The sequence below is a fragment of the Monocercomonoides exilis genome, assembly GCF_001643675.1.
Source record: "Monocercomonoides exilis strain PA203 chromosome Unknown scaffold62-463630, whole genome shotgun sequence".
NCBI lineage: Eukaryota > Preaxostyla > Oxymonadida > Polymastigidae > Monocercomonoides > Monocercomonoides exilis.
Window position 1 is genome coordinate 227,019 of NW_027150607.1, and position 13,008 is coordinate 240,026.

At 37.2% G+C, this 13,008-nt stretch overlaps 2 protein-coding genes across 2 annotated transcripts; both read right to left on the reverse strand.

The window, feature by feature from the left end:
* Positions 1 to 2: 2 nt before the first annotated feature.
* On the reverse strand, positions 3 to 6,976 carry MONOS_1305 (formin-like protein; the record flags this gene model as incomplete). The annotated part of the gene is made up of 13 exons (XM_067865727.1): positions 3 to 761; positions 859 to 1,406; positions 1,532 to 2,252; positions 2,365 to 2,477; positions 2,637 to 2,681; positions 2,840 to 3,037; positions 3,112 to 4,846; positions 4,998 to 5,677; positions 5,859 to 6,085; positions 6,159 to 6,257; positions 6,313 to 6,459; positions 6,545 to 6,822; positions 6,872 to 6,976. 13 exons carry the CDS (start codon positions 6,974 to 6,976, stop codon positions 240 to 242), a joined length of 5,418 nt encoding a protein of 1,805 aa, XP_067719461.1. The 3' UTR covers positions 3 to 239.
* A 178-nt stretch (positions 6,977 to 7,154) lies between these two features.
* On the reverse strand, positions 7,155 to 10,302 carry MONOS_1304 (uncharacterized protein; the record flags this gene model as incomplete). The annotated part of the gene is made up of 3 exons (XM_067865716.1): positions 8,863 to 10,302; positions 8,688 to 8,763; positions 7,155 to 8,598 (listed from the first exon to the last, which is right to left on the reverse strand). Exons 1-3 carry the CDS (start codon positions 9,965 to 9,967, stop codon positions 7,155 to 7,157), a joined length of 2,625 nt encoding a protein of 874 aa, XP_067719462.1. The 5' UTR covers positions 9,968 to 10,302.
* Positions 10,303 to 13,008: the final 2,706 nt, after the last annotated feature.

Sequence of the window (13,008 nt, forward strand, 5' to 3'; positions counted from 1 at the left end):
TATTTTTCTACAAATTTATGTCTTCACAGTGACAGAAAAAGTAAATGTCTTTCACTCAACACTCAACAATTAAAAAAATTGAAAAATCCAATTGAAAATTAAATAATTATCCGTTGTTGTGAAGACGTGAAATTATAATCTCTAAAAGTTCCAAATTGCATGAAACTATAATCACATTTTTTGGGAAAGCCATCCCTCTTCATCTTTTGCTGTACATAAGATAATAGAAATAAAGAGCCTCATCCCTGAGGAATAGAATTCAAGCGCTGTGAAAACCTAAGAGTCAGTCCAGAAGTCTTTCTGAGTGTTCCTCCTTCTCTTTGACGCCTCAAAATCGAGCCAGATGCAATCTGTTGTGTGATCGCATTGAGAATGTCCTTTCTGGACTGTGTGAGGTCTGACGGCATCGCAGATGACGCTGCATTTGCTGCTGCGATCGCCCGCTCTGCCTGTGCTGATAGTTTGACGGTGGGAGAAGTTGTTTCAGCATTAGCATTAGAAAGAATTGTGGCATTCTGAGTGGGTGATTCAGATGTGTTTGAAATGGAAGAGGAAGAAGAGGAAGTTGATGATGAAGGTGATAAAGGTGCTATCGCACTTGCAGAAGTATCCTTTTGCAATTTGTCTTTGCCCCGCAAGGTTAATGGCTTCTTTCCTTGTTCTTTCATTTCTTTCTCTTTCTTCTTTTTCAGCTCTCGTTCCATCTTTTCTCTGTCTTTCTTCTCTTTGTCTTCTTTCTTCTGCAGATCTTCATTTGTTCTCTGAGAATAACAACAGCAACAAATATGAATAATAATAATAATAATCATAATAGTCAACAATTTTCAACCCAAAAATACACAAAGAACATAAGCACACATCCACTTTGTCTGCAAAATTAGCGAATATCATAAAGAACTCTTCAGAAGGTGTCTTTTGTGGGTCTTCCATGTAGAGTGTCATGGCCTCAGTAACAGCCTTCTCGCATTTGTCCTTCAGATCCATCAACTGTGTCTGTCGCATCACAAACGCTGAATGGAACGGCCCAATCACATCCAGAAACGAGTTGCTCATCTCTTCTTCGCCGTTTTTGCTCTGTGAAGATGAGGAAGAAGCAGAAGATGATGATGAATTGCCTGCTCCATTTTCATCATCTGATGAAGAAGCAGAAGCAGACTGTGTCTTTTGTGCCTTTCTTTTGCAGCTCTCAACGATGTTTGACATCTCCTTCATCTCCTTCTCCACCGATGCCATGTTGTCGCACAGCTCGGCCGCCGACTGCTGCAGGGCTGACAGAGGCATATCTGCTGCCTGCTTCACCACTTCCATCTCAGACAAGAAGGACTCAACTCCTCCTTTCGACCTCAGAACATGTACAATGTACTGAAGCATGGTGATTGTGCCTGACTGCATCCACTGCGGTTGAGCTGTTAAAATGAAAATAATAATGACAATAAATAAATAAATAAAGTGGAATTATAAGAAGGAAATGCAAATATAAACAATTGGGTAAATATTTTATTGTAAGTATATGAATATAAGAAGAGCACACCATTCTTGTTATCATCATTGTTTGTCTTATCTGGACTATCAGAAGCCAAATTATTTTCGTTCTTTTTCGCGTCTTTCGGAATTGGTGTTGATTTGAACTCGCACAGCTTCGACAGCACATCCAACTTCACTCCATATGCACACCCTTGGTTGGTTGCTCCGTTCAAATAGTTTCCTATTGCCAGCACTAATTCCAACAGTTTCTTCAGCTCCTTTCCAGTTGAGACAGTTTCACACGCCTTCTGAATGGTCTTGTAGTTTGACTCCAAATAGCTCATCATTTCGTGGCTGCGTGTTTTGAACAGCAGGCACTTCAACCTCTCCTTCAGCCGAGGCACCTCCACAAGCTCCAAATAGAACTGCTCCTGTTTCGTCTGCTTCGATCTGTCGCCTGTGAATGACAGCAGCGTCTCTGTCTCTTCGGGTGTGGGCACAAACGCACTCAGCTGTTTCAGCCGCTCTTCATTCAGGATGCTCATGTCACATGATTTTAATGCATCAACCACTTGTGATGGTGTCAATGGATTGAACTGGTGCAGAAGAATAGCCAGCTCCTGTGTCCTCTTCGGGTCAAGCAGCTGAGGAACAGTCTCTTTTGGAGAGGCAGCAGCAGACGCAGCAGAAGGAGAAGAAGAGGCAATCGGGGCACGAGACAAGGATGGCTTGTTGAACAGCATTTCAAGCTCATTTTCATCGAGCTTGACTGAATTGTCTGAGAGATTCTGAAATGATAGAATGTTTATTATATTTAAGAAAAGAAGATAATTTTAAAAAAATGAAAAAATAATATGCAAAAAATTCCAGTTAAATAAAAATTTAATTGAAAATACGAACTTTCCAAATGGATTGATCGATGCTCCGATCAGGTATTTTCGACCAATGGAACACTTTCATTGGCACTTTCGACTTTTTAGCAGGTTTCTTTGGTCTCCCCATAAATACAGGAGCTGAATAAAAGAAGAGAAAAGAAGAATATGAAATATGAATGTAACATCATTAAATGAAATAACAGAAGTGGGGGGGGGGGGGGGGGGGGGAATAATTGAATAAAAAGTTTACAATGAAAAGATTCGTATGACAATCATCAAAGATGACAATGTGCATACCCATTGGAATGGCTGGTGCGCCTGGTGCACATGGAATGCCTGGAGCTGTGAAAAGAATAACAGAATTTGAAATATTTGAATATGATTGATACAATCATTAAATTTATTAATTAAAAGCATTATAAAAACATCACATTTAAAATCCATCATTCAAAAAAAAATTTTTTTTAAAAAAGAAAAAGTGCTTTGAATGTTTGACAAACCAGCAGGTATGCCAGGAGCAGCAGGGATGCCTGGTGCAGCGGGGATGCCTGGTGCAGCAGGAATTCCAGGGGCTGCTGGTATTCCGGGAGCAGCTGGGATGCCAGGGGCAGCTGGAATACCTGGTGCCATTGGAATGCTGGGTGCAGCAGGGATGCTTGGAGCAGCTGGAATTCCTGGGGCAGCAGGAATACTCGGAGCTGATGAGAAATAAATAAGAAATGGCAGAATAAGAAGTAACAAACATATGACAATAATTTTTTTTTCAACAAACCAGTAGGAATTGAAGAGCCAGGCAATGCAGGTGCGCTTGGGATGCTGGGTGCTTGTGGAATTGACGGAGCCTGAGGAATGGATGAGCCGCCGAGTGGAGGAGCCATCGGAATGGAAGGAGCTTGTGGGATTGAAGAAATGCCAGCAAGAGGAGGTGCCATCGGAATTGAAGAACCAGCAAGAGGCGGAGCAGCAGGAATGGAAGAGCCAGCGAGAGGAGGAGCGGCTGGGATGGAAGGCGCCTGGGGAATGGTTGAGCCAGCCAGCGGTGGGGCAGCAGGGATTGAAGAGGAGCCTGCAAGTGGAGGTGCCATTGGAATAGAAGAAGAAGAAGAAGATGATGATGATGATGATGATGACACAGAACCGTGCTGACCTGATGTCATTGCTTGCTGTAATTCCTTCCTCAACTTTTCTAATTCTTCTTCCTTTTGCTTCATTTGAGCTTCCATCTTCTTCTTTTCTTCTTCGTGTTTCTGCTGCTCTTCCTCTTTCTCCTTCAACGCCTTTGCCAGTTTGTCTTTGATTTCTGTTGTTGTTTCAGACGTCTTCATTTCACTCAGCCGAAGACGCCGAATTCCACTCACCAGATCCAAAAGAGGAGCAGACGAGGAAGAAGATGAAGAAGCAGCACTTTCTTCTTGTGTTGTTGAAGAATTTGACAAAGAAGAAGAAGAAGAGGCAGATGCAGATGATGATGATGCTGATTCATTGGCAATGTTAGCAGCATCTGCAGCCTCTTTTATTCCCTTCAGCACATCTGTTGCTGACAGCCTCATCGACAGCGTTCTTGTCTTCTCCCTCATTTTCACTCCTTCCTCGTCTTTCGCCTCCAATTCTGTTATGTCAGTTGTCTTCAACGCCTTCGTGATTTCACTCAGAACACTCCGCATTTCCTCCATTTCTTTCACTGCAAACTCTTTCGACTGCTCCAGCTCCTTCACTTTCTCTTCCAGCTCCTTCGTCTTCTTCTGGCTGTTGATCTTTGCCGTCAGCCGCTTCATCTCATACGCCTCCTCTGGACTTTCTCCTCCTTCTCCTTTCTCTTCTCCTTCTCCGCTCTTCAGCTGCTTCTCCTTGCTGATCATAAAGCTGATCTTGTCCTGGTACATCTTCACCCACTTCACCACCTTCCCTTCCACAAAATCGAGCAGCCCATCGACTTCTCTGTTGAGCAGCACAAACTTCATCAGACACACCAGAATGTTGTTCAGATGCATCGTGCTCGACTCCATCCCCTTCAGCTGCGTGTTCAGCAGCGCAAACGTCTTCTCCGGGTCAAAGCAGAACGCTGCCACATTCTCAATCACATTCTCCTGCTGCAGCGCCTTCGAGAAGTGCGACAGAGAAGTTGAGGAGGAAGAGGCGAAAAGACGCTTCTTCTTCGCACCTCTCTTGCTTCTGCCACGGCGCAGGAGGAGTTTCCCATTTCCATCTCTTTCTCCTGCTGCCTCTTCATCTTCTTCCTCGTCGTTTGTCCCATCAATCTCTTCGTCTATCTCATCTTCGTCGCCTTCCTCTGAGTCTGTCCCACCTTCTTCCTCTCCTTCCTTTCTCCATCCTCTTCTCCCTCTGCTCCTTCCAAAGCCCACCACGTTGATTCCAGCTGCTGCTGCCAGCTCTTCCATGCCGTCCAACGAGAACACGGACGACTCTTCCAAATCTCCATCGAATTCATCGCTGTAGATGGATATCTGTGTCTCAAGTGCTGGTGACAGCTTTGTGTCTGCAAGCTCCTAAAAAAAGGATATTGTTGATAATTGTTAGAAGCAATGATAAAGAAATAAAATAAAACAAATATAACATAAAATAAGGTTTTTATTTTTGTAATTTTAATAGAGAATAAAGTAAATTATGTTAAAAAAACAGATCTAATAGTTACAAAACCTCGAGCATTCTGTGGAATCCCAGTTCGTCCCATTCGTGTCTGAGTCTCATTCTCTGTGAAACATACTCCGTTTTGATGAGAAGCGAGTTGAACAGCTGCAGCACAAGGCATTTGAAGGTGTCTGGAACTAACCTGGCTGAGAGTGGGGAGTTCATTGCCTCTGCCATCATTTTGTGTCTTCGCACAGTGGCTGACATGTATGCTGTTCCAGATGATGATGATGATGATGCAGAGGATGAGGATTCAGAGCGAGTATGAGATGAAGTTGTGTCTGAGTGTGCTGTTGATGATGAAGATGAAGAGGCAGATGCAGATGATGATGATGATGATGATGAAGGAGTAGCTGCGCCTTCTGCTGTGTGATTGAAAGAATTAGGAGAAATCGAAGGAGGAGGCTGGCGAAGTGAAAGCTTCTTGGGTGTGGATGGCGCAGGCTGTGGCGAAGAAAGCGGGTTGGCTGAGATGTTCTGGCTTCCTCGTTGAGGCGTCGTTGGCAGAGGAGCACCAGAGGAGTGTGTGGCAGAGGTGGGTGTCTGGGCAGTCGGTGTTGTTGTGGCAGATGACTTCACCTGGGCGAACGGCGAATCAAAGGCAGCTGCTTCGGGCTGTGGTGCAGTGGAAGGAGTAGAAGCGGTTAGAGTCAATGGAGCCTGATGTGCTTGTGATGCAGGTGTGCTTTCTGTGGTAATAGCAATATCGTTGTCCGATGAGTGAAGGATATAAACAATTGAAGAAACAAATTCGTAAGAACAAAAGTGTCAAATAGGGGGAAAAATGGACAAAAAATATTCACATTTTTCCATGTTTAAAAAAATTATGAAAAGAAAAGTGTGAAGCAACAAATATATCAAATAGAATACCTTTTGGTGAAAGCGGTGGCTTCAAACTTTCATCTTCATTTTCTTTGTGACCTTCGTTGAGCGAGGCATTAATTTCCTCCTCATACTCATATTCATCTTCAGATGCTCCCATCCTCTCATCCGTCTCAAAAAACATCGGAGGAGCACCAAATAATTCAATGAGTGTTTGGAATCGCGTTCGCTCATGTGTAGACTGCTTGAAATATTCAAAGCACTCAAAGACATATCTTTAGAATGTTAACAATGCATTTAAAAATATGAATTGATACAAATAAAATTAAAAAAATAAAAGGAGCAAACTTGGGACCGGCCATGACTATGTCTTCTGGAACAAGACATAGTGCGCTCAGCAATTCCAAAATAACTCCTGCAATTTCATAATATTTTTGAATGTGTTGTCTTTTTTAGAATTAATTATTTGCAAAAATTACAAAAATGAGGGGAAAAATCAAACGGTTGTTTAGGAGGCTCTATAAGAAGAATAAGCTTTCTCCATAATCCAGGAAATTCAACAACTTCACGCAGTCCAATCGCATTGTTCATCAAATTCTTAAAGCACATTGCACTTTCAAATAAGCAACTCATTTCATCATCTGTTTTTCTTCAATTTGAAATAAAAGGTTATGAAAATTTTTCATATATAAAAGCTCATCGATTTAAAGAATTTAAATAACAAATATTCATACAATTGATGATGAAGGATTGTGTTGATAACCTCGAGAATTGTTTGAATTCCATTTGCATTAAAAAATTGTCGAAGAAATCGCTCATTGGATCTTCCAAGGGCAACCCGTAAACCTTGCATATTCTCAGAAGAAGGATCAGTTCTCACAGTTGTCACTCTCATGACTGCGGTCATTGTTTGTGTTTTTGTTTTTGCTTGCTGAATCATTTCCATTTTTTTCGCATTCGAGAATGTGGACATCATGGTGTTTTTGGCACTTTCTGGCAAAAGCATTTCATCCTTTAAAGAAAAAAAATTGAGAAAGAAAGAAATTAATAAATTTTAAAACCATCACTCGCTGAAACTCTGCATCAAGAAGAGCATTTCTTGAAGAAGTTGATGAAGATTGTACCGCTGGTGCTTTTGGCTGAGGTTGAGCCGTTCTTCTCAGCATATTCGTCATAAGATAAATTAAAGGTTGGATCCATTTTTAAATTTTTTTGCAGAAAATTCACAGGAATTTGATTTGTTTTTGAAAGTAAAAATGGAGAAAAGATTATTTTTAAAAAAATGAACAAGTGAACATTTGTGCCAAAAAAGGAAAAAAAAATGCAACACCCTTCAAAGTGAAGTTAATTTGGCACAACCAATGATTGTGTACGGAATAAATGAAAGTGATTAATTGTTCTTTCTTCTTTTTTATCATACAAATTGACAGGGGGCATTTCAAATTCAACAAGTGGAAGTAATGTTATTTGATCAAAATCGTATTCCTTAAATATATCAACAGACTCCAGTCGGTCAGCTGAAGGTAAGCTGCCAGAACACATCCAAAACAGCTGAATGGCGTTATGTTGAACAGTTGCTTCCACAAGATCGCGGATCCCATTCTCTTCAACTGCATCATCAATCAAGCGTAAAAGATATGCACCAATGTCATCTCCTTTCGAAAGTTCCTCTGCATCTTCCGTGAAATCAGCCAATTTCAATTGTTGAAAATTATGAGCAGTCAAATCTATCCAGTCATTCGATTGAAAACACTCATAACACATTTTTATTTCTGCCTTTGAAACGACACTCACTTTTGCAAATTCAGGATCCAGAACTAATTCTGTTTCATAGTTACCAAAAAAGTTATTCACTTCCATCACATTTTCATTGTATGGAACAGCTTCTTTTATTCTGTTTCGTCTGGAAATGTCCATGAAAGCAATGCAATTCTCTCGAATCATTTGAATTGCAACGAAAAGTGCGACTTTATTCGAGTCTTTTCCATCAGGCAGCCATTTAAACAAAATATCCGCAAATCCCATTTTGAACACAAATTGAAGCTCTTTTACAGTTTTCGTCATTGTTTTCAGTACAAACAGATCAATCGAACTCTGAACAGATTCGAGCGATTGCTGCTGATATGCATCTCGATACAGTGTCCCAACAGAAATTGGAGCAATCAGAGGAAAAGGATGTGCCATACGATTTATCAACTTCTCAAAATACGGCTTTAAAACTATTTCATCGCAATTATCGTTTTTAATATTGTTCATAGCTGCGATGCAATTGAGAGAGTGATTAAAATGGAGTGCAGCCAAAGAGTAATGAAACATCGGAATCGTTATAAACGTATCATCTGCTCCAAGTCCACATCCAAAAATGATGTTTTGAGGCCTGAATTCATCAGATATTTCCTGTAAACATTTTCTTTTTTCAACGAGATGCTCCCCTGTTCTTTCTCTGCATTGGAATTCATACTCAGAAGTTGAGTCATACTCCGTTATTGAGGGCATCCTTGAATAATTGAATGGGATATGCGTCCAATTGGAAGAAGATAAATTTGAACTTTTCTGATGTGCAATACGACTGGAAATTTTCATTAAATCATCTTTTTTGTTCTCTTTTCCTTTCGCTTTGTGATCTGCTTCTTCAATCTGCTTCATTTCTTCTTCAACAACTTTTAAATCCTCCATCATCTGCCTTTCATATGCAGAAAGAAATAATTGCTTCATTTCGCTTTGATACATTACACAAATGGCCTCAATGCAATGACTCGACAAGTTGAAAAGCAAACCATCAGGAAAGCTTACAATAATTTTTTTTAAAAAAAAAATAGGAAAAAAATAGAAATTATCAACAAAGATAAGGCTTCTTTGATCAATAAAAGAACACACTTGTTCAAGCGCATTAACATATCTATCAAATCTTTCAGATTGATGTCAGAAATCTTGAAATTTTTACAATTATACACTAAAAAATTCAAATAATTCAAATATGATAGAACACAGCACATAATAACATTCAATTTTTTCATGAGAGAACGAGTAAAAGATTATAAGTAATACAAACAATTATGAGTTATAAGCGAATCAAGGCAAAAAAGACACTGACGGATTTGAAGGATATCAATCTTTCCTTTCATCAATCTTATTGCATTTTCCATGATGCAATAAGATCCTTCATTGTTTGCTTTGTCTCCGACCACTTCTTCTTGAAAGGTTTCTTTCTTGCGCTTCAAATACTCTGTTTCAGCGTCTTCTGGCAGTCTCAATCCAATGATGAGTGTATTAATAAGCCTCTTCATTGGCAAAAACATTCCGTAATATGCTCCGCTATCCAAAATAGCCAAAATAGATTGAATGAAAATGTTAAAAGAAATTGCTATTTTATCTGATGCATCATTATGCACATATGTTGCTGTTGAAGCAGATACAGATGGAGATGCTAGAGAGGAAGGCATTGATGTGGAAGTATTTTTAGCAATTGTTTCTGTTCCTTGTTTTCTTTTAATTTTGTCAGATGTTTCATTTGTACTCTTTCCAGTCTTCAATTCACTTATTGCTTTTGATTTAACTTTTGCTTTAGACTTTTGCTTTGGCTTCGCTTCTGCACCATCATTTGTTATTTTTTCTTTGCGTTTCTTTTGTTTAGTTTCGAATTTTTCATTTTTATCATCCTCTTCTTCATTCACTTCTCTGTCGTCACTATCCTCAAATATTTCCCTTCTAATATGCTGCTCTTCAGCGACTGTTAGTGAAAATTCATCATACAGGCCCTCAAATCCTTCTGTCTTATATAGAAAATTCACAGGAATTTGATAAGAGTGGAAGTGGGCATAGATTTTTTCTCTTGCTATGCCTCTATTTCGATTTCCCAACGCTATTTCAACTAAGATTGTTTCAAAGCAATGTTTTTGGCATTCTTTACGCCAGTTTTGGAAAATTCCTTGAGAGATCTTTGATCCAATGCAATGCGTAATTCTCAATGCTGCAATTGCATCCAGCAATCCGTCATTGCTCCTACATCGAATGAGAATTGAGTCGATTCCATCAAGGAGATGATGTCCAGTCATCGTTGCAATTCCTTTTTCGTCAGCCATCCTCACAATGTTTAAAACTAATTTAGATAAAGAGCTCAATGCCTCATCACTTTCTGTGATATGTATTCGCTCCATTACAGCTGGTATCACTTCCCCTTCTGTTATGATATTTTGCAGAAGAGGTTATGTCAGAAAATTGGAAGCAAGACGAATTTTTGTTTTTGGCTTTTCTTCACCGGGAAGAAGATGTATGCGCCTTTTCTCTTGAGCTGTTAGTGGGGATTGTATTTCCCTAAGTTTTCTGTGCTGCTCTGAATAAGATTGGGGATCAATAATCTGTACGACCGCCAAAATGTATGGTGTAATAGTGTCATCGTCTACAGTTGCCTCCAGCAGTATCTTGCTTTCGTGTATGATGTTGTGTAATATGTGCGATGGAACGGTTTCCATCTTTCCAATACATCGAGAAAGCAAATCTTTAATTTGCTTTGAAATTTCTTGTAGTTCGCAATTTCTGTATTTTTTCGATCTAAAATTTTAAGTTATGACTTGAAGAAACAAAGCTATGTCCATGCTGCAAATTTGTTAGCAACTCATCCAGTTTATTGGTGACTGAAATTATTGTAAAAAGTATAAACTTTAAAGATCAAGCATATTGGATAAAAATCAAACTCTCATTATTGACTACTTCAACTTCTACATCCTAAGTAAAACGTTGCACGTTCAAAATATAAAGAAGTGAGAATATCAAATTGATAATTCATAAAAAGTTTTATTATTTATGAGTTATGAAAAAATTATTCGAAGCATCCACAGAAATAACAATAAAAAAAGTATAATAATCATTATAAAATTGAATATACCTTGAAAACATGTAAGGCTGTTCTGTTGTTTCTTCTTGTTGAAATCATATTTTTATATTATGGATGGCTTTTTCGGTTTGTTTGATATTTTTTTCCAATATATTTATTTTCGCTTTTAAAAAAAACCTATTATACATTCTGTGCTATTTTACGCTTTGAAAAATGGAATTTTCTTCCAAATAGTGAAAGAATAAATAATATTTTATTTAAATAAAATAAAATAAACACTAAAGTGATTTATCCTATTGCAATATATGTGATAATTTCCTAAATCATAAATTTTTTTCGGTGCAATAATTTTATCTAAGTTTTTTATCATTGAATGTGATTTTGAAATCAAATACAACATTCATCACTTCAATTTCAAAAACAAATGTTTAAGCTGAAATGAAAATGAAGATGTTCTGAATAAGTCATTTCATTTTTTCGAGCTTTTTTTGTTTTTTCTCAAAGAAAATTCTCAAATGAAATTTTTTGATTAAGAAAATAAGATTTTAAAAAATAATCATTCATAACATATTTCCGGAGTTTTGTCACTTCCAGAATTTTGTCTTTTCAATAATTAAGACATAGTAATGTTTTATTTATAATTTATGTCAAAATATATATTAATTCATTGAGAATCATTAACAAGATTCGATGTTATAAAACAAATCTTTGTTTTCAGCTACTCATTCTATCCTTCTCATTTTTTTCTGATATTTCATTAACGAAAACAAAACAAGCAATTTCAATAAGCTTATTCGATTCCCCATAATTCACAGAACACACAAAACCCAAAACATTTTTCAACATAAAAGTCTATAATGTTGTCTGAAAAACTGTTTCAAATGAACTGGGTTTTGTCTCCACCTTAGATATTTCTTCACTCATGACATATAATATTTTTTTCAATTTCATTAATAAATGAAAATCACTAGAAACGAAAATACAAAAACAAAGGAAAAAATATGATAAAACACAAATAAAACTTCATTTCCACATAATTTTCATGTTTTCATTCTTTTTCTTTTGTCGGATATTTTTTTTTGAAAAAATGAAAACAAATTTTCAGTTGATTCAAAATATATATGGGTAATTCTTTTTGAAAAAACGCAAATGTTTAATTTTCGAATAAATTAAAAAATGCATATTTTACTAAAATTTCGGTTCCCGCTCATGCAACTTCACCAAAGTGGAGGATATAATTTGGCAATGCTATTAACACATTCCTGTGAAGTTGCATGAGGGGGAACCGAAATTTTAGTAAAATATGCATTTTTTAATTTATTCGAAAATTAAACATTTGCGACTTTTCAAAAAGAATTACCCATATATATAAGCCGAATTGTTCGTTGAAATTTTGATCATCTGTGGAATAAGAAATATCTTTCCCTCAAAATAAATGCCATTAAACATAAATATGATTGAAGATGGGCAAGTGGAGTAGATCCTGGTACCAATTTGATCATTTCCCACAATGAAAAATAAAAAAGTGATAGTTTTGTTTGTATTTATTCTTTTTTCATAAACATTAAAGAAATGTACTAAAAGATTGAATGGGAAAATTATTCAATTGATTCCATCCATTCGGTTGAGTTTTCACCATTGCTAACACTTGGAGAATTAAATTGCATTGTTATTACGCTTTCATCTGTGTCTGAATCCGTTGATACTGTCTCATCTTTAAATTCTTCCAGGTTTGTGCATTTTTCTAATTCTTCAATGTATTCTGTTTTTCTGTGTTTAACAGAGTTGTTGATAAGTTGATCATAAAAAATTTCATAATGTCTCAAATATATGAAAGACCAAAAATATTCCTCAAAGTTTTGGTATCGCGCTCCTGTTTTCGGCATTGGACGGAAAAGGAATGACTACGCTCCTTCTATTAAATTTGTTGTTTCACCATCTTCATTTTTGGATCCTTCAGAATGATTAACAACCAAATGAATGTTGCAAAATTGTTTCAGTGTTCTATATGCGCTCCAGTCATCAGATACAATTGTTGTTCCAGGTTTTAAAATAAAATGAATGAGAGGAATGAAAATATTTTTTGTACTTTTTTTAACAAAACGAGCAACCATTCTATGTTTTCCATCGGTCTTTTTTCTTTCAAACACACATTATAGCCAAATCGACTTTTTTGTTTCCCTATTATTAAGAAAAAAATTTAACAGAAATTTTTTTTAAATCATCATGAAACCGCAATATAAATTTCCTTTTGCGCAAAAATGATTCGTCATTTTCAACAACCTCGTCAATTCTCCCAATTGGTTGCTGATTTCAGAGAAAGATGGTAGATGATGTCCTTCCAATTGCTGGATAACAAAATGT